General features: G+C 37.8%; 2 protein-coding genes across 2 annotated transcripts in view; both read left to right on the forward strand.

Annotated features, from left to right (window-relative positions):
• The first annotated feature begins 2,763 nt into the window (after window positions 1-2,763).
• Window positions 2,764-9,373, forward strand: LOC118280767 (vitellogenin). The gene is made up of 7 exons (XM_035601142.2): window positions 2,764-2,901; window positions 3,369-5,517; window positions 5,745-5,958; window positions 6,049-7,018; window positions 7,125-8,000; window positions 8,134-8,320; window positions 8,434-9,373. Exons 1-7 carry the CDS (start codon window positions 2,871-2,873, stop codon window positions 9,254-9,256), a joined length of 5,250 nt encoding a protein of 1,749 aa, XP_035457035.2. The 5' UTR covers window positions 2,764-2,870; the 3' UTR covers window positions 9,257-9,373.
• An 853-nt stretch (window positions 9,374-10,226) lies between these two features.
• The window catches only part of LOC118280632 (trehalase), a 73,358-nt gene continuing 64,299 nt past the window's right edge, over window positions 10,227-19,285 (forward strand). The window contains exon 1 of the mRNA XM_050699443.1: window positions 10,227-10,364. The gene's annotated coding sequence lies outside the window, so the exon portion shown is untranslated. The remainder of the gene's footprint in view (window positions 10,365-19,285) is intronic.

A 19,285-nucleotide genomic window follows, 5' to 3' on the forward strand; every position in this document is an offset into this window, starting at 1 on the left:
CATGCATGAAAAGACTGATGACTGTTGATGAAGCGAAAGAGGTGGGTAAGAATTGTAGCAATTGGCGTTCCATTGTCTCTGCCTACCCCCATGAAAGACAGGCGTGTGGTTATGTATGTATGTAGATATGTATGAATGCTTAAGTGCCTTACACCCATTCTACACCTTATACTTACAAATATTTGATCCGTTTGAGTATCAAAACTCCAGTTTTCTAAGTAAGCCACACCATCGCTTACCACCAGGGGAGACAGTGGACAAATGCCGACCCATTCAATGTGCAGTCAATCTCATTACCACTTTTTTTCTAAAATTCAAAACCAAAGTTTATTTTTGGTACTATTGTCTACACATTTTAATAGATCTGAGGTACTGCCAAATACAGCTACGACTACTATTTACTATATATGTTACGAAATTACTAAATGGAAAACTAGACTTTAACACAACATATGTTTTGAACCACTATCACCAAAATGACAGGCAAAATTTAAATTGTATCACACAGGACACGTGTAGAAATATTGTAGAAAGATAGTGAAATGACGCTGTTTGGAAAGATAAACTTTGAAAACCAGTACTTTGTACACAAACATTACAAACACGTGGAAAGTAGTAAGTTAAGGCTGTGACCGTGTATTTGCGCGATGATTTTTTATGTAAACTTTTATAAGGTTATATTATTTAAACACAATTCACAAACGGTAAAGGAAAATATCGCAAGGAAGCTATTTGATGATTGATATTTTAAAAACGTCTGTCTGTCGGTCAGTCCTTGTAATTTGCTCGTTCCAAAGTGTGCTATGGAGAAGAACGAGCAAGACTAGCTACAGTTACAATACAATTCTTTTACATTGTTTTGATTACTTTGCTTGAAAATTATCGGCTGATGATGACGAAATTGATGATAATGATACTCTACGACTCATAGGTACCACGAGTGTCAAAAGAACTGACTTAGGATGCTTTTCCAGCAGAGATATGCTATGAAGGTATGCTGCGAAGATGTAATAGCTAAGCTGTGAAACTATGTGACCGTTTCCACTGATACTAAGCTATGTAGCTGTGCAAGTAAGATGTGCCGCCGCAAAGTAGCTGCATGAGGAAGATGTGCAGCTCGAGTATGCGATGTATCGATAGTAGGGAAACTATCCATAGCACGCATCTTTCCATATAAAAATCATATCTTAGTTGAACCCGTTTCCTCCAGTGCTAAGCTATGTATACCACTGAATGTGATTGGTGGAAGACAAACGCATCCACAGCAATGTAGCATAGCACATCTCTGGTGGAAAAGCACCCCTAAAGAGACTAGGCAGCAGCGCTCTCTGATATAGGTATCTGAAGTTTTAAACTGCGTTCTCCAACCTCTAAAGCCTGCCCTGAGGAGTCTGGAGGACTGTCATGGGCTATTGATGATGATGATTATAATTTAATACAACTCGACAAACGTATTAATTTGCATGTTATAAAGTTGTTACAGATAAGCGGCTACAGTTCCGATCTGCGCTCGTGTTGAAGTTCGTTACCCTTGTGGTGTAAATAGCAACATTGTATCAATACCAAATTCACTTTCATTATAAACTTTCCTGTTTATCTGCCTTTTAACCTTTTATTAATACATAAAATTAATTGAAAATATGTATGTCAGCGGCTGATCTGGAAGTCATTGGAATAGCCTATGTTCAGCAGTGGACGTCTAGTTGCTGAAATGATGATGATGATTTTTAGAACGTCTATATTATGTAGCACTTTATTTGAACTAAATAAAGAGGTGTTTATATTTTAAAAACAAACAACTTTTTCAAATTCCATAATTAGGTAAATACGTTTATTACTCAACTCGTATTTTATAAGCTGAATTTCAGATTAAAGGTCGCCTCGTGATCGACCTATTTAAGTATATGTTTTTCTTTTAAGTAATCTTTACTAATGTATAAAACGTTTGTTTGAACGCACTAATCTCAGCAACTACTGGTCCAATTTGAATATTTATTTTTGTGTTGGATAATGCATATATCGAGGAAGATTATAGGCTATAAAAATCACGCTATGACAAATAGGAGCCGAGGAGTGGGTGAAAAATTATATAAATGCGAAAGTAATTCACGTATCTGTCTCTTCTTTAGGTCTAAATCACTGTACCTACTGATTTCAAAAAATATTTTTGTGTTGCACAGTAAGTTTATCGAGGAAGGTCAGTATTCGTTGCAGGCATATGGTGGACAGCCTCGTGGTAATTCCGATCTCCTTGAGGATAGAGACGTTGGTACGACGAGCGGTCCAAGGAATACGTAGCATGTGTCTCCAGCACCACATTTCAAATCGTCATACTAATACATTATTTTGTATCTGAATATGAAATGAAATTGTAACATTATGGAACATGCGGACAACGTTAAAGGTTACCGGGGCTCCGGTTCAAAGCAGGAAAAGGAACGGGGTGGTTTTTAGTCAGTAAGAGTCTGACACTTTCGCCTCACCCAAGGTGGGAGAAGTCATTGGATGATTTTCTCTCCTCAAAAAAAAAAAAAAATAAAAAAAAATGGAACAAGTTATGAAATAATTACATAAGATTTTAAAACCGTATTCTATCCTGGTCGATTAAATTAGCAGCAAGCGAGACACGACTGAAAACCTAGTCTAGCATCTAAGAACATACAAAATAATCTTTCAATTCAATATCAGGTCAATCGATTTTCAACAAATAGCTAAACATTGTAACTATCGGTCTGTAAGTTCACGGGGTCGGTCCTGAACCTAGTCCACGTGTAGAAACCTAGGAGTATATAAGCTAGGCTAGCCGTTCAATCGACAGAAGTACACTTCTCTAACAACCATCAAGTACCAGCACTCCTGAGGACTTAGATATGAAGTTGTTGGTATTGGCGGCGTTTATCGGTGAGTTAAATCTTTCAATATGTTTTTAATAAGTTGTCAATTTGGTGAATTTAAAGATTTTTGAGACTTGTTTCCAATATCACATATAATTCTATAAAAACTCTGACTTTCTCCCTTTGAATATTATAGTCGTGATGCCTTTACTCTAAGTCCTTTGCTATTCCTGACAAATTTAGTAATTCATGAGTATAGGACAATTTTATCATTAACTTCCCGTGACAGTCTTCTGCTAGACAGAATACAACTATTGCTTCCCTCGGTATCTCTTTAAAAGAGTAGGTTGATGCCAGATTTCTATAAAATGTGTAGTCAAATATTATATCGTCACAACAGCATGGATTCTATAGCATTTTACAGCACTTGGCAAGACCATTTAATAACTTTTGTGATTGATTAGGATTTAGTATCTACTTAAATTCCAAAAAGATTTTGGAACAATTGTTAATCTTATGATTTTACTTTTACAGCCGTCGTTTCCTCGGGAAACCTGAGCGAACCGGAACTGAACGTCCAATGGCCATGGCAAACTGGCAAGATTTACCGCTATGACGTCAACTCACACACCCTGGCCCGTCATCAAGAGGGTGCTAGTTCAGGCACCGCATTCAAGGGCGTGTTCATTATCCGCGTCAAGTCTCCAGGTCGCCTCCAGGCTAAGTTGGAAAACCCACAACATGCCCAAATCCATGAGCAGCTGCCCAACGACATGGCCATGCCGAAGAACCTCAAATACGAAACTGTTCAAAACCTTGATCAAGTTTTCGAAATCTCGGTTGAAGGAGGTCGTGTCCTCAGTGTTAACGTGCCCACCACACTCTTGCTTTCTCATGAAAATTTGTTGAAGGGTCTGCTCAGTACACTCCAGGTGGATTTATCTACCCACTCCAGCACCAACAACCGTGAGGACTACTTAGACAGGGAACGTGAGCAGGGACTGTTCAAAAAGATGGAGACTGATGTCACTGGTAACTGCGAAACTATGTACACTGTTGTTCCTGTGGCCGCTGAATGGCGACGAGAGCTGCCGCAATTTGCTTCTGAAGAGGATCCCATGGAAATTACCAAGAGCAGAAACTACGGTCACTGCCACCACCGTGTCGCTTACCATTTCGGAGTACCCGAAGGCGCCGAATGGACAGGAACTGCTCACAGCAACGAAGAAAAGCAGTTTATTTCACACGCCGCCGTATCTCGCATGCTCGTTGGAAAGCAGGGTCCGATTTACAAAGCTGAAACTACCAGTACGGTCAGCGTTCACCCTCTGATTTACGGAAAGCAGAAAGCGCAGGTTCACAGCCACGTTCAATTCAACTTACTGTCCGTGGAACAAGACAATGCTCCCGAATGGTCCAGTTTTCCCAGTAATCGTAAAATTAACACCCTTTTGTACTCACTGACGACTAAGCAAATGGCTATTCTTGACAAAACTTCCACGTTGTCACATTCTTCTGAGTCCCATGAACACCTGAACCACGATGAAGCCCGGCGAGAGAATATATTGAACGAAGATGTTTCAAGGTCTAGCTCCAGTGACTCATTGTCAGCGTACGTCAACGAAGATGTCCCCAACATGAACGAACCAGCATACGCTGCTCTGTACATGAGTGTGCAGTCACGCGGTGACAAAAAACAGAACGCAATGAACGTCCAGAAACTGCTTCAGGATATGGCTCAGCAACTGCAGAATTACAACAACATGCCAAAGGCTGACTTCCTCTCCAAGTTCAATATTCTTGTCCGCATCATTGCTTCAATGAGCAGCGAACAACTCGCTCAAATAAGTCGTGGTATTGAAGTTGGTAGGTCTTCCAACAATAATGTCAAGGCTGACATGTGGATGATCTTCCGTGATGCCGTCGTCCAAGCTGGCACTCCTCCTGCCTTTACACAAATTAAAACTTGGATCATGAACAAGAAACTCCAAGGTGAAGAAGCAGCTCAGGTGATCTCTTCTCTGGCTAGAACGATTCGCTATCCTTCCAAGGAAATTATGACGCAATTCTTTGACCTGGCTATGAGCCCTGAGGTTCAACAACAAAGGCGTCTTAATACGAGTGCCTTGATTGCTGCCACTCGATTAATCCACATGGCTCAGGTAAACAATGAAACTGCTCACAACTACTACCCCACTCACATGTACGGCCGTCTTACGGACAAACATGACATGTTTGTTTTGGAAGTGGTCCTTCCTCGTCTGGCTGAAAAAATGAACCAAGCTATTGAGCAACAAGAATGGAGCAGGGTGCAAGTTTACATTAAGGCTATCGGCAACTTAGGACACCGTGAGATTCTTCAAGTATTCTCTCCTTACTTGGAAGGCCGTATTCAAGTTCCACGTTTCATCCGAGTACAAATGGTTGTGCAGCTCCGATCACTGGCTAAGCACCATGACAATCACGTGAGGGCTGTACTGTTCAGTATTTTGAAAAACACTGCTGAGCCTTACGAAGTGAGAGTTGCGGCGATCCTAAACATTTTCTTGGCTCACCCAACAGTCGCGATGATGCAAGCTATGGCCCAAATGACTAATGATGACCCTAGCGTTCATGTTCGTTCTGCTATCAAGAGTGGTATTGTGTCCGCTGCAAACCTGAAAGATCCTCGTTTCTGGCATCTGTAAGTATATTGTTTTTATTTTTGCTGCGATTTTATACCAAACGTATCTGGCCCAAACATGTAAAGGAAGAAAAATGTAAAATCATGACATTATCTTAAAAAAAATATTTTAATTCAAAAGACGTACGTTGATACTTTTAATGGCTTATAGAATAATATTGAACTGTATCTCAATTCTGAAGATTCTATAAAAAATCGAAATTTGAACACTCATTTATTATTTTTAGGTCAAAGACCGCTCAAGCCGTAAGGGAACAGCTTACTCAGGAGAACTTCGGATGGCGCTCATCTGTCAAACACTTCGTAGACAACTATGTAAAGGATGATGAACAGGAATATTTCCGTGAATCTTCATACGTTAGCAGCGACAACCACGCTATGCCCAAATACCTGCAGTATTCGTGGAGAAGCAAAATCAGTGGATGGGCACTTGAAAACACTGTAAGTATCAATACAACATACGATTGTAATTCTAGTTACAAATTGACAACATCCAAAATAACAATAATTTAAACTTTTCTTAATTTTCAGATTGGCTCTTCAGTTTCTGATGCTAAGGCTATTCTCAACTTCATCAAACAGATAATGTATGAGCCTCTTAAGTCCAACGCCAATCACAAACACACAGCCCAAAAGATTTCTGAAATGCTGAACATCAGGTCTGAACCTCAGGACCCAATCCAGGGTGCTTTCTTCTACACAATTCTAGGCCAGGAAAGATTCTTCAGCTTCGATGAAAATGATCTTCTGACGTTGGTTCAAGATGTTATGGAACACATGAAGCAAGTAGAGAAGGGTATGGAGACCCACTACACCAAAGTTTTCAACTCAAACCAGGTGTCTGTCATGTTCCCTATTGCGTCTGGTATGCCATTCATCTACAAGTACAAAGAACCAGTAGCTATTCACGTTCAGGCTAAGTCTACTGGAAAGGTTGTCCGTGACCCCAACACCCACAAAGAAATGTCTTTACTCATGGACAAGGAACTGCAAATTACTGCTGCAAGAAACATTGATGGAAACGTTGGTTTCATGGACACTCTTAGCAACAAGTTGGCCAGTGCCGGTGTTGTCAAGAAATACCAAGTGAACGTACCTGTTAAACTGAACGTACAGATCAGCTCTGGAGAGGCAAAAATGAATGTTGAACCCCTGCGCATTGACCAGGACTACACTATTGCTCATTACAGCGTGTGGCCATACACTACCATCCAAATGAAGGATACCTTAGTGCCTTACTCTCAGGATGCTGCAACCAAAATTGTAGAGCGACCAAGGAAAGTATCTTCCACTGATGTGAAATTCGGACAACAAGTCGGCGCTGTGTTCCAACTCCAAGGATACTCTCACTCAAATGACTTCAGAAATACCAACCCCGTCCAGGTCGTGTCTAACATTGCTAACTTATTAGCTCTCAGAGATATTGGTTTGACACACTACAATCTGAAGTACCTTGCAAAACAGTCCCAGAACAAGAAGCTTACTTTAACCGCTGTCTATGGTATGTATCACTTTTGATTATAAGGAAATTATTTAAGAAAAATATTACTTTTTCTATACCAAATGATGCAAAAGATTGTAACATTTTGTTTTGATATTGTTTACAGATGAACTTTTCAACCAGAAACAGGGCGGAGAACTGAAGGAAGCTCGCAACGTGCAAGATGTTACCCCCAACAGTAAGGCTCGTCGTGGAGAAATGGTCAAGCGTGTGTCATCCGGAATCAACAGTGCTAGAGCACAGGTGATTGACGTCAGCGCCACATTTGAGGGTTCTCAAAAACAGGAGTACGTATTCACTGCTGCCGTCGCTAGCAGCCCTGTCGACCGTAAAATGCAGATGGTTTGGTTCGCTGGAAGAAACTCAGCTCAGCAACGTAACGAACAGGTCAATGTTGTCTTGAGAGTAACGACACCTGAAATATCAACAATGAACTTCTTAGAAGCTTTGAAGAAAGACATGAAGATGACTTATGAGGCAGACATTAAGATCGGCCAGGATGGAAACATCCATATCCAAGGAACCACTGAACGCACTAAGATGGCCACCGAACAGCTTAAAAACAATCCTTTAGCTAAACTGGTACAGGAACAAATCGCAAATGGTAACCAATACCAGGCGGCTGCTCACAGAATGTTGATTAGGGCACATGTTCCGGATAACATGAAGGCTATTGTGACTTACAAGAACCTGAGCCCAATGAACTTGAACTGGACTTCTCAAGTATTCCACATTCTGAAGCAATGGAACCGTAACATTGAAATCAACCCGACCAAGAAGGTTGGTGACGGAAAACTCCAGGTAGAGGTTCAAGGCTCATACCTCGACAACACTCTTCGCTTCGAGATGATTTCACCGGCTGGTTTGGTTCGTGTCGACAACGTGCCACTGCCCAGATTCACTCCCGAGATTGTTTCTCTCTACACACCTTTCAGCCCGTACGAGCGTCTCGGCAACTATGCAGGATATGACCAGTTCCAGCGTAAGTATTGCAATACATTTACCTACTTAATTTTATTTACTCGACTTTATACTGTTAATAACAAAAATATTAAACATAACATCACAAGAGTTAAACGTTAGAGACAGTTTAATAGCTAACAATTTTTATACAGCTTTCTGCACCATTGATGGCAACAAAGTGAGGACATTCAGCAACCGCTCCATTGACTACGAGCTGTCCCGATCCTGGCATCTGGTGATGCAGGAGGAGTCTAACGAAAACCGTGGCAGGTGGAACGAGATGGTCATCCTCGCTAGGAGACCCAGCCAGCAAGAGCAGGAGATTTACATCTCTTACATGTGAGTATTATTTAATCGAATACCAATTTGATTTTAGTAAGGCTGAACGATTCCAATTGTAATATAATACGTGTTGATAATTTATAACTAATGTGGTTATTCTTATTTTACAGTACTGAAACCGGCAAGGATCTGGAAATTGAGATCAAGCCCTCGCAGTCTAAGAGAGCAAACGTACATGTGAACACCAACAGCAAGAAGATTTCCGAAGGCGATTTGACTGTTTACTGGGATGATGTTGAAGATGAGCCACTTCTGCAATACTACACTGAAGCCGATGGTGTGCTTATGCTTAACATCCGCGATGGGCGTCTCCGCGCCATGTACGACGGTCAGCGCCTTGTGCTCACAACTCAGGACCACCGTAAGAGCACCAGAGGTATTTGCGGCCAGAACAGCGGTGAAGCTCGCGACGATTTCGAAACACCCGCCGGCTTGGTCGACCTGCCTGAACACTACGGCGCTTCCTGGGCCCTCAGTGATGAATCCAGTGACCCTAAGACAGAAGAATTAAAGAAGAAAGCCCAGGAGAAGGCATACCAGCCAACTCCCAAATACACCGCAATTCTGCGCTCAGATGAACAATGGAGGAAGGCCGTGCAAGAAAGGGAACAGAGATTGAGCTCCCAAAACCTGTACATGACGAGGAGTTACCAGAGGAAAGGTAGACAGTGCCAGGTGCAGAAGCAAATCCAGTACTATAACACTGACAGAGAAATCTGCATAAGCACTACTCCTCTGCCTGCCTGCCCGTCAAATTGCCGCGGAGTAGCTTTCGACGTTGAGTCTGCTCTTGTCGTCTGCCGGTCAAATAACGATGAGCAGTTCAAGACATACAGACAGCAGATCCAGCAGGGCCAGAACCCACAACTTCCCCAAGTCTCTCACAGACTCAGGAAAGTCAACTTCAGGGTACCTACATCTTGCAAGGCGTAAGAGCCTCACCACATAGCAATAGATAGTAAACAAATGGCATGAACATGGAAAACGATAAATAATGCGATGATATTATTATTTTATGTGTTCACTTATTCCAATTTGACGGTATAGTATGTATATATTCGAAATTTATAATCGTATCTATGTACTTATTTACTGATGTTTTTGTATTTAAAATATTTTATATGTGTATTGACTTTATTTTGTATTATTATGTAAGTAGAATAGATTGTAAAGAGCAAATAAAAAATCTAAAAAAATATGAAAGTACTATGTAAGTTAAAGCAATAATAAAAAAATGAAAATAATATTTCGTATTACTTCTACCACTACCACGCCATCTATTGCGTTTGCCTATAAACTAATTGTACATTATTGTTATCTCACCGCGGCGCTACGGCGGCCCCGCTCGGCATCTACTGGTACATTAGTATTCACAACATTTGTCAATAGATGGCACTGTCAGTAATCATAGGGAAATATGAAAATTATTCCAATTACTAATCTAATTTGCAAGACCTACCTATATCTTTTTATTTTACAATAAACTACAATAATCAATAATACACACACTTCACAGCTCATACCGTTATATTGATTTAAACTTTATTTCCAAAATATAAAATTGAAATCTGTTGCACTGTATGTACTTTTACTGAAAGTTTATTGTAAAACTGTTTTTAATATCATGCAAACTACTAATCATTATCATAGATTTTCTTACCTTCGTCATGTAGCTTCTTTCAACAGCAAAATAAAGTGAATAAAAGTAAATAAAAACAGCGCCATCCAGTCTGCCGGCTTTCGTAAAGTCATATCGGCTGATCTCGGCAACTCAGCTGTTTCTGTTTCATTTCTCACTGTTGTCAATGTCACGGATAATATTTTGTGTTTAAAACGTTCGTGTAAACATTATTATAAAAACTTATATTAACAGTTTTCAGTATTAATCTAACTGTTAAAATTAATAATTGGTGAATTTCAATACGAATAATAAACTGACTGCTTTAAAAATCCAGTGTTCACTTGTTTTGATCGTGTTTTGTTTAGTTTCATAATTTTGTTTTTGCTTTTCGAACTGCTCGCTGTTTGGCGTAACTTAATTGTAAGTAGCCAGTATTTTTTTTTTCTGTAAATAAGGATTTGTTACATTATTAATTGTATTTATTTACACTTTAGAAAATACTACTAGAAATATCTAGTGTTTTCTATAAGTCATCCAATCAGAAATTGTCGGTTTTCTGCAGTTTTCTTGTTTTTATTTCTAACCTTATGGTTTTATAAGGATGTAAGAAAAGCTGGTCGTTTACATAAAAAATATAAATAATAACATTAACATGAGGAGATCCAATTGTATTCATACTCCTTTCTCTTTCATAGATATACTTAGGTAATTTTAGTAATTTAATCTTTACCTACATGGTTAATCAATTTTTTCTTTGGTTTTCCTTTAAACTAAGATAATATGAAACATAAATTTTATCATTTATGAATGCTGTCCTGCCTTTAGGTACTGTATGAAATGTATTCATCAAATATCTGAGACCACTTAGATACCTAATTGCTAGGTAACCACTAATTTGCTGAGCTTTAAAACTAACTTAGGTAACGGTAAAATAGGGTGAATAGAATTCAAAGGGTTAATACACACGGGAATGGGGTGAATAGCTGTTGGGAAATAATTCTAACTCTTCTGTATTTATTCATCCCATTTTACAGTACCTAGTAACTTAGTTAAATTATTATGTCCTTACTTAAATTGTTAGAAGTCTTCAGTACCTCATTTTGTACTATTTAGATAGATACTTACTTACATAGTTAGGTAAATTTTACATTTCAACACACTGAAAGTCCACTACTATGGGTCTTCTTGTCTTGAGAGGTTTGTCATACCTAATCTTAATTCTTGCCAATAGTAGGTCTACACATGTGACCGGGATAGCATGCCGAACTACTTGTACAGTACCAATCCTGTCTAGTTCAGTACACATGTAGATGGAATAACATTCAGTACTTGTATAGTAGCAATTGCAAGTTAACCTACTCCTTTTAGTCAATTTCTTTATTAGATTTTTAACTGTATGCTTTGATATAAGTAGTTAGTTAAGGTTCAAAATCCAATAGTAAAAAATGTGGGTTGGATTAGGTTGATCTGCAGCACTATACAATGAGTAGTGTAGCTAATATGTATTATCATTTTAGTGGTAGGCTTGTACACTTAGAAGGGTGATTTGGTGAAATACTTCTTGTTAGATGTTACCAAAGTTTTTTTTGACCGGCAAAAACCATCTAATGACTTTTCCCTCTTGTGTGAGGCAAGAGGGAGTGTCAATCTTACTGACTAAAGCCACCCAATTCCTACACCTGCTGTAAACTGGAGCCCCTGTAGGTTTACTAGTAGTTTACTGGGGCTCTGGTACGGACTCAGCAGGTTTCGGGGTCCTCATCTCCGGATCATACCTACTTGTTATAGTTAATGACTGTTGATGAAGCGAAAGAGGTATATGAGATTTGTATATATATCTATCACCCAAATCAGTTCATACCCTGTCTGTATAACTACCAAAAATTAAAATTCGTTCAGTAACTAATTTCAGCGTGATTGATGGACAAACATTCAAAGAAACTAACATTTATAATTTATAATATTCAAGTGAAGTGTGATATCAGTGTGATAACTATGAGAATAGTTAATATACATAACTATAATACTATAAATAAAGTGTTGTCACTCGGTATAAGTACATAATATGCACTTAACTATTTACATAAATGGTATTATTTGCACATGAGAATCATTATATTTCCAGTAACTAAGCAGCATTTATCATAAAATTCACATTTTCCTCTTTCAAAGTAGAAGTAGGTACTTATAACACAGTATGGTATGGTGCAAATATTTTATGCTGTTGCGTAAGTCATGCGTCATCGCCGTGCCCCTTCGCGGCGCGTTCCCATTGGTCGGCGCACACGACCTCCATCACGTATGCGCTTGCGCATGTAGTTAAGCGAAATGAAACGTGATGCACGTAAAAACAAGCCTCTGGTGCCCACAGCGACACTGTTGCTAAGTCGATTGAAGAACTTTCAAAATGTCGACCACTTCTGTAATGTGCTATGTAGTAAAAACCATTTCATACTTATAACTTGTTTAATGAAAAAAATATATTCATTACGTAGATAGGTATATATTATTTTTTATGGTATAAGCCGGTAAACGAGCAGACGGATCACCTGATGGTAAGCAATCGCCACCGCTCATGGACACTCAAAACACCAGAGGCGTTAAAAGAGCCTTGCCGGCCTTTTGAGGGTTAGGAATTTAAGGGTAGGGAACCGGGGATTGGGAAGATTAGGACGGGGATTTTATTGGGTCTCCAGTAACCTTAAGCACACAAAGATTATTAGGTGAATGTCATTATTTGATAAGGTTTTTAATGAAGGATTCGGTAACTAATTTTCTAATACGATAGTTAGTAAAACGTAAGCCATGCCTATAGTTTAGGCTCTGCCTCATTCTGCCCCTTCTAGTGCCTATTAGATTTGGCACTTAAAGTAAATTTTTGCCATTTGAAATAATGTAAATCAAGTAATCCCGGATGTTATAAATGTCACCATTTTGTTTTATTCTTCTAAAGGTTGTGTTTAACATAACGTGTTTCTAATGTAAACGCATACTTATCTAATTACTCATTTTTTATTCTAGACATTCGTTTAAAAATAATAAAATTTTCGAATTTGTCTCGCAATAACTGCTGAGTTTTAGGGCACCATATACTTACTAAGTCATGACGTAAGCGTATTATTTCTCTATCGTAATCGTGTTTGTGAAATGACCTCTATTATGAATGCCTAAATCCCCAATCCTCAAATCCCTATCCTCCAATAGAGTTTGGTGTTGCTGTCCATAGGCGGCGCATGATTACCATCAGGTGAAACGTTACCAAAAAGGCGGCAGCCTTCTTCCAAAATATGCCTAATATATTTTTTTTTTTGTAATTTCGTCATTATTTTCTAACAAGCTTTTTAAAACTAGCTGGGAAGAGGTAAATTTTTAAAATTAATTTTGTGAGTAAAACGTAGTAAAAGTAAAACGGCACAGAAACCCAATTTTTATCATAATATTGCTAAATTAGCTTTTTAAAAACTCCATTGAAATGAGGGCTAAACACTCTTACCTGTCTAGGTAATGTAACTACTAGTTAGTTAAATCTGTGGTTAAATCTCAGATTTTTTCTCCATCTACCTGTTACTGATCACGTCTAGGCATCGGGCACGTCCGCTGGCGATGCTAATCTCTCCATTCTGGTTCCTGCTTTTACGAACGTGATTTGTAAACTAGACAGTCGTTATTTATATGGTCGCATTTGAAAAGTAGGTAATTAATTAAATTCATTGATTGTTTCTAGTTAGGCTTCGTATGATACTAATTTGCTAACATTCCCAGTTATTTTTTATATTTTTGGCTTATTACAACATTTTATTAATGTGAACAAACACGTGAAGTATAATAATTGTCCAATTTCGTTATTTCGTGTAGTCATTCAGTAGTTTGTTTTTTTTTTTTTAGCTGGCATGTTAACTAATTCTGTTTAAACCAATCCTGTCCAAAAAAAAAATCAGTTTGAACTAATCCTGTCTGACTTTGTAAAGAAAAAGTACCTAATTTTCCGCAACATTAAAATCTGTCTCGCCTGTTTTGGTACCTAAAAACAGTAAAATGGAAACTGTAATTATCCTGCTTCGTGCGCTTGGCCCATCTTATTTTAGGCCGAAATTTTTGTTACTTTTTTTTTACGTTTATAAGTCTGCGTTTGGCCACCAACCCGTTTACTGCCTGGACGGCGAAGCGAAGATGTGGCCGAGGATGGAGCATAATTATTCTTTTTCGTTCGCTTTTCTAGTGTTTTGGGTGAAAATAAACACTTATTGTATGTAATATAAAGATTATATGTTATGTTAATAACAAGCATATCAATCAACTGACAACTTTTCCGTAATATTGTGCAATTACCTCCCAATACCCGATTCCTTAAACTAACCCCAAAAGGCAACGCATTTGTAACGCCTCTGGCGTTTCAAATGGTCATGGGCGGCGGCGATTGCTTACCTTCAGGGTGATCCGTCTGCTCGTTAACCGGCTTAAAAAAATGTTAAATGACCATATCCAGATTTATTTGTTTAGTACACAACGTGTGTATGCCTACGTGACTTCTCGTCAGTAGCACCCACAATCAGCTGAGTAAGCCAATCTAAATATAAAATGCATCGCAACGGGAATTCCCTAAATGATTTGTCAGTTCCCAAAACTCTTGTTATTAATACGAATTGTCTTTTATGGTTCTTGTGTTTGTCTCAATTACGTTTTTGAAATTTCCAACCTTTAGACATGATATGTCTTATTATAACTGGGACATACTGAATTAATAAACAATTGGTTTATCGGCTTAATTACATAACTGTTTACGAGAAACTCGACTAGTTTCAAGCCATGCTAGAGGCTCATATTCATGAGTAGCATTCTGCGACACACATAGTACAATACGTGTAACGTAACATGTCTCGTCTAATTCAGTTGTTTCTTCTTTGGTTTTCCTTTACGTGGGTCCTGGACATACAAGTATAGTGATATTGGGCAGAGTTTGGGATTCAAGTACTTTTTTGAGTGTCAAAGAGTATTAAAGGCTTCAAAAAGTAAACAAGTACCTACAAGAAGATAGCTAGAAACTGACAATTAATTTTAGTATCATAGAACACGTTTACACAAAATACGTAGCCTTATGTAAACAACTAACATTGTGTTGGGCTGTATTGTTAATTAGTTACATAGGTACTGTAGTAGACAATACACATAAGATAATTGATTGCTTTCGCGTCATAATTGACGCAAATTTCGACTCTACGTCAACCTCACCAAAAACTAATTCATTGTTTTTAGCAATTATCATCTCTATACCAAGAGCATACGAGTCTTTATCTTTTTCTATGATATTATCAATATTGTCATCACAATTTGTTTTATTGTACCAAGGCTAGAACTTGCGTCCTGGTCAGAATCAATTTGTTTATGCCCCATCTATCTTATTTCTGACTAGACAGACAGTTTAAACATTAATATCCATTTTGTCTTGTAATGTGATCATATTACGTAACTTATTATGGTAAGTGTTTGTTTAAAGTGGTGCTATTTTAAAATCAGACGCATATGGACGTTGTTTTGGCTGTATAATTACTGCTACTGTGGATAGGGTTGTCTTGTCTTGGGTATTTTTTAATAAATGTGTGTCAAATGATGACGTTCTACGTGGAAGACTAAGAGGGAGGCCTTTGTTCAGCAGTGGACGTCTCTCGGCTGATGATGATGATGATGAAATAATGATACTTGTAGAAAGCATGTAATATCACTTTATTTAGAGGGCGTTAAGCAGGTTGGGTAGTTACTTATTTATTGGACACAACTTTATAGTAACTGTACTCAAATATCGACCTGCAGAAACAAACTAAGTAGTAATACATATCTTTGCCATAAAAACAAAATGTTTGAAACACCAAATATTACTTAAAAGCACGCAGTACTTTCCTACCTACTACTACTACAACGCAGTACTTAGTTCAATTCTTGACATTCTTAATCCGCTCCGTAGCATACTGTTCAATGAAATTGCACTCATCATCTCAATCAGTCGTCTCGCAACCCTCATTCCAAGAAACGATCAATTATGGCATTTATTTCTCTCGTATCATACGATACGACGCAGTTTCTCGCTGACGTATTACTACGACACGATCAATTACTGCTCCACGCCTTCGATTCCCCGGTTCGCATTGGTGTCAATTACTTTCATGTTTATATTGTTCTGATTCAGTTTTCTGTCGCCTATCAATGTCTTTTACCGTCTCAAGGTCATCCTTTGGTATCCAAATCAATTTTTCTTTAACAATGATTGATACGTTTTTAATTTTGATCGCATTGGTTCGTTGCGTAATGTTTTTGCTAAATTATAAGTGTTGTGGACTCGATCATATCCTAGTTTGGCCTTTGCAATTATTTTCTGATCGCTTCTTGTGCGTTTGTAAAGACTTCTTTAGTAACTTTCTTAATTTACTCAGTTCTACAGAAAAGGCGATTTCAAACTGTTCCTTGGTTATTGAATTTCAAGTTTCTTGCTACAAAAACGTCCTTGAGCATAAGAATCCAAGAAACTCATCCAAATTTTTCTCTTCTTTCTTCACAGCACAGCTTTTTAATTGTGACGTAACATAACGCCTGCGTTTCACGCCAATTTTCTTTGAGATCGTATTATCATTCCAGTCGAGTCCATTTCATGCCCAAGCACAACTCTTCTACCATCAATTCTTGATTGTACACCATTTAAAATTACACAATTCCAAAAAATAAAATTTTCAGCATCTCCACATTTATCCCTATTCTGTGAAGACGAAGAGCTCATACATCAAATTGTTTACGAGCCCGTCACCTTCCTTAGCGGAAAGTACCGGTGTGTACACTGCATCGATCTCTGCCATGTGCACTTTATGATGCTAACAGCTATGTGATAAGGAGACCAGGTGTCCAAGTAAACATTAATAGGTACTTGTGTTGGTGCTCTTTGCGGAAAATTTGGATCATATGTATGCTGTAAGTCCGTATCCATTTCAATCGATTGACTCATAACTGATTTCTTTGAAAATTGATAATGTGTGCATAATATCCACATTTGGTACTTTTCAACGACAATAGGGATGATGACGGGGTATGAAAATTAAAAATGTAATTAGTCCGTCAGTTAGGTAATGATTTAGACACGTATTTTTTTATTTTGTCATATAAGATAACAATGCTTAGATAAAATCAATCAAAGTTTGTGGGAGCTAACTACGTCACTATAGAGTATAAAATACTCCACACTTTGGTGTAGGTACTTTTCAACGACAATTCTCGTAATTTTTTACCCGACTGCGCCAGAAGGAGGGTTATGTTTTTTCGAGAGTATGTATGTATGTATAATTGTTTGGCACGCTCTGCAGCCTAAACGTGAGGTCCCGACTGCTTCAATTTTACGATGACTTTCTTGTTTTAGGGTTTTTTCATTTTCATATTATAAAGAAAGAAAGTTTTTTAAATTACCTTTTTTATTTTTTTGAAAAGTAAACGTACCTAAATATTGTAATCAAATTGTTTAGTCTCTGGTCCAAATTATATCTCTGTATCGTAATAATCCTGTCTAATCTGTTTTCAGCAACATGTAATATTGAAAATTGTTGCGAAATTATACTAATAACCTATACACCTATAAATAAATAGTTATACGATAAAATGTTTACTAAAATAACATGGAACTGCGTACTGTGCCTGCTATCTCTATGATATCGGAAATTGCATTTACTTTATGATTAGTTTTACGTTCTAGTAACATTAATATAATGTCAAGGTCTTACTGAGTAGAAACAAAGGAATAGGTTGATGTGCTGATTAAATAACTTAATTGTAAAACAATAAAGTAATTTGTGAACTTCAAAGATTTTCAGACAACAAAATCGAATCGGTATTTGTGCTCCATATTCGGCAACATCGTTCCCCGTTCTAATGTACTTACTTAACTTACTAAACTTACGAGTGTTTGCAGTAGCAAACACTCGTAAGTTTTCCTACATTTCTTGCCTAATTGCATATCAAGTCAAGGACTCTTTGTCTCATATCGATTGCCATTTCACGCCTACTGGTTTCGATTTTAGTGAATAAGTAACTATTACTTTAAACTAGTTATGGAAATGAAGCAGTTCCTGCTTTACTGGTTGTTTCTGTTGGCATTTGATTTTCTTTAATGTCCTTTTTCATAACCAGTTCAAAAATTTAATTTTAGACATCTTTGGAATTTTATTTTACATCGAGATAAATACTGGTCTTAAGCTAAATATCGTTTATTTCATTTTTGATATAATATTGAGTTATTTTAGCATCAGTAGGTAATGTTGTAAATTCAAGGTGAGATTGTCCTGATTTTAAAACTACCTTAACTTCTTAGGCATATTTCGTCCTGATCCAGAGCTGCGGACTACCTAGCGGGTTACTAAGGCTCCGGTTCGAATAGCGGGACTAGGAACGGAGTGGTTTTTAATCAGTAAGAGTTTGACACCCCTCTGGTCTCGCCCAGGGCGAAAGAAATCATTGAATGATCTTCCCCCTTAAAAAAGACATATAAAGTTGTCAGATATAAAATCTATATCTTTGTAAATTTAATTTTAGAATATTGTACGTAAGTATCATTTTTGTTTCCCAATATAGTTCAATACTTGATTATCCAACACCACACATACCTAAAAAAATATTTACCAAACAAATGTTTTTGCAACGTCAAATATTTTAAATTTTTGACGTCATTTTGGCTCTAATTTGCGCACAACACATAAATAATAGTGTCCTAATTATTCTGCTGACGAACATTTCGTAATTTTGTTTTTTTGCTCAAATATGTTTACAACGCTGCCTATTTTAATTAGGCTACATTCTGGCTACAACTACTGAAGTACCGTACAAAGTTCAATTTAAAAAAATTAGACGTCCAATTGGATTCGAGTTATTTGATGAAAAATTTCATCGTCGGAGTACCTGATGGTAAGCAATCACCGCCGCGCACGAATACCCGAAACCCCAGAGACGTTGCAAGTGCGTTGCCAGCCTTTTGGGGGTTAGAAATTTAAGTATTGTTGGGGAATCAGGGATTGGGCCTCCGGTAACTCCACTCATACCACGAAAAACAACGCAAACCTTGTTTCACGTCAGTTTTCTGTGAGGCCGTGGTATCACTCCGGTCGAGACGGCCCATTCGTGCCAAAGCATGGCTCTCCCACACTTATGAAGATATCCTTTTCTATGTCTTTAACGGTTAACTTAACTGTACCGTGTTACAAAAGATATTAATCAGAAGAATCAATACAGTTTAATCATTTCACGTTCTACTTATCGACACAAAACTGATTCCGACACGATAAAGTCACAATGTTTATTGAAATTTTAATTACATT

Source organism: Spodoptera frugiperda, chromosome 16, assembly GCF_023101765.2.
Source record: "Spodoptera frugiperda isolate SF20-4 chromosome 16, AGI-APGP_CSIRO_Sfru_2.0, whole genome shotgun sequence".
NCBI classification, from domain to species: domain Eukaryota; kingdom Metazoa; phylum Arthropoda; class Insecta; order Lepidoptera; family Noctuidae; genus Spodoptera; species Spodoptera frugiperda.

Excerpts from the sequence above, each read along its gene's own strand:
- LOC118280767 (XM_035601142.2), top strand. The coding sequence starts at position 2,871 with ATGAAGTTGTTGGTATTGGCGGCGTTTATCG. Across the intron at positions 2,902-3,368 it reads GGTATTGGCGGCGTTTATCG|CCGTCGTTTCCTCGGGAAAC; the intron begins GTGAGTTAAATC and ends TTACTTTTACAG. Across the intron at positions 5,518-5,744 it reads GATCCTCGTTTCTGGCATCT|GTCAAAGACCGCTCAAGCCG; the intron begins GTAAGTATATTG and ends TATTATTTTTAG.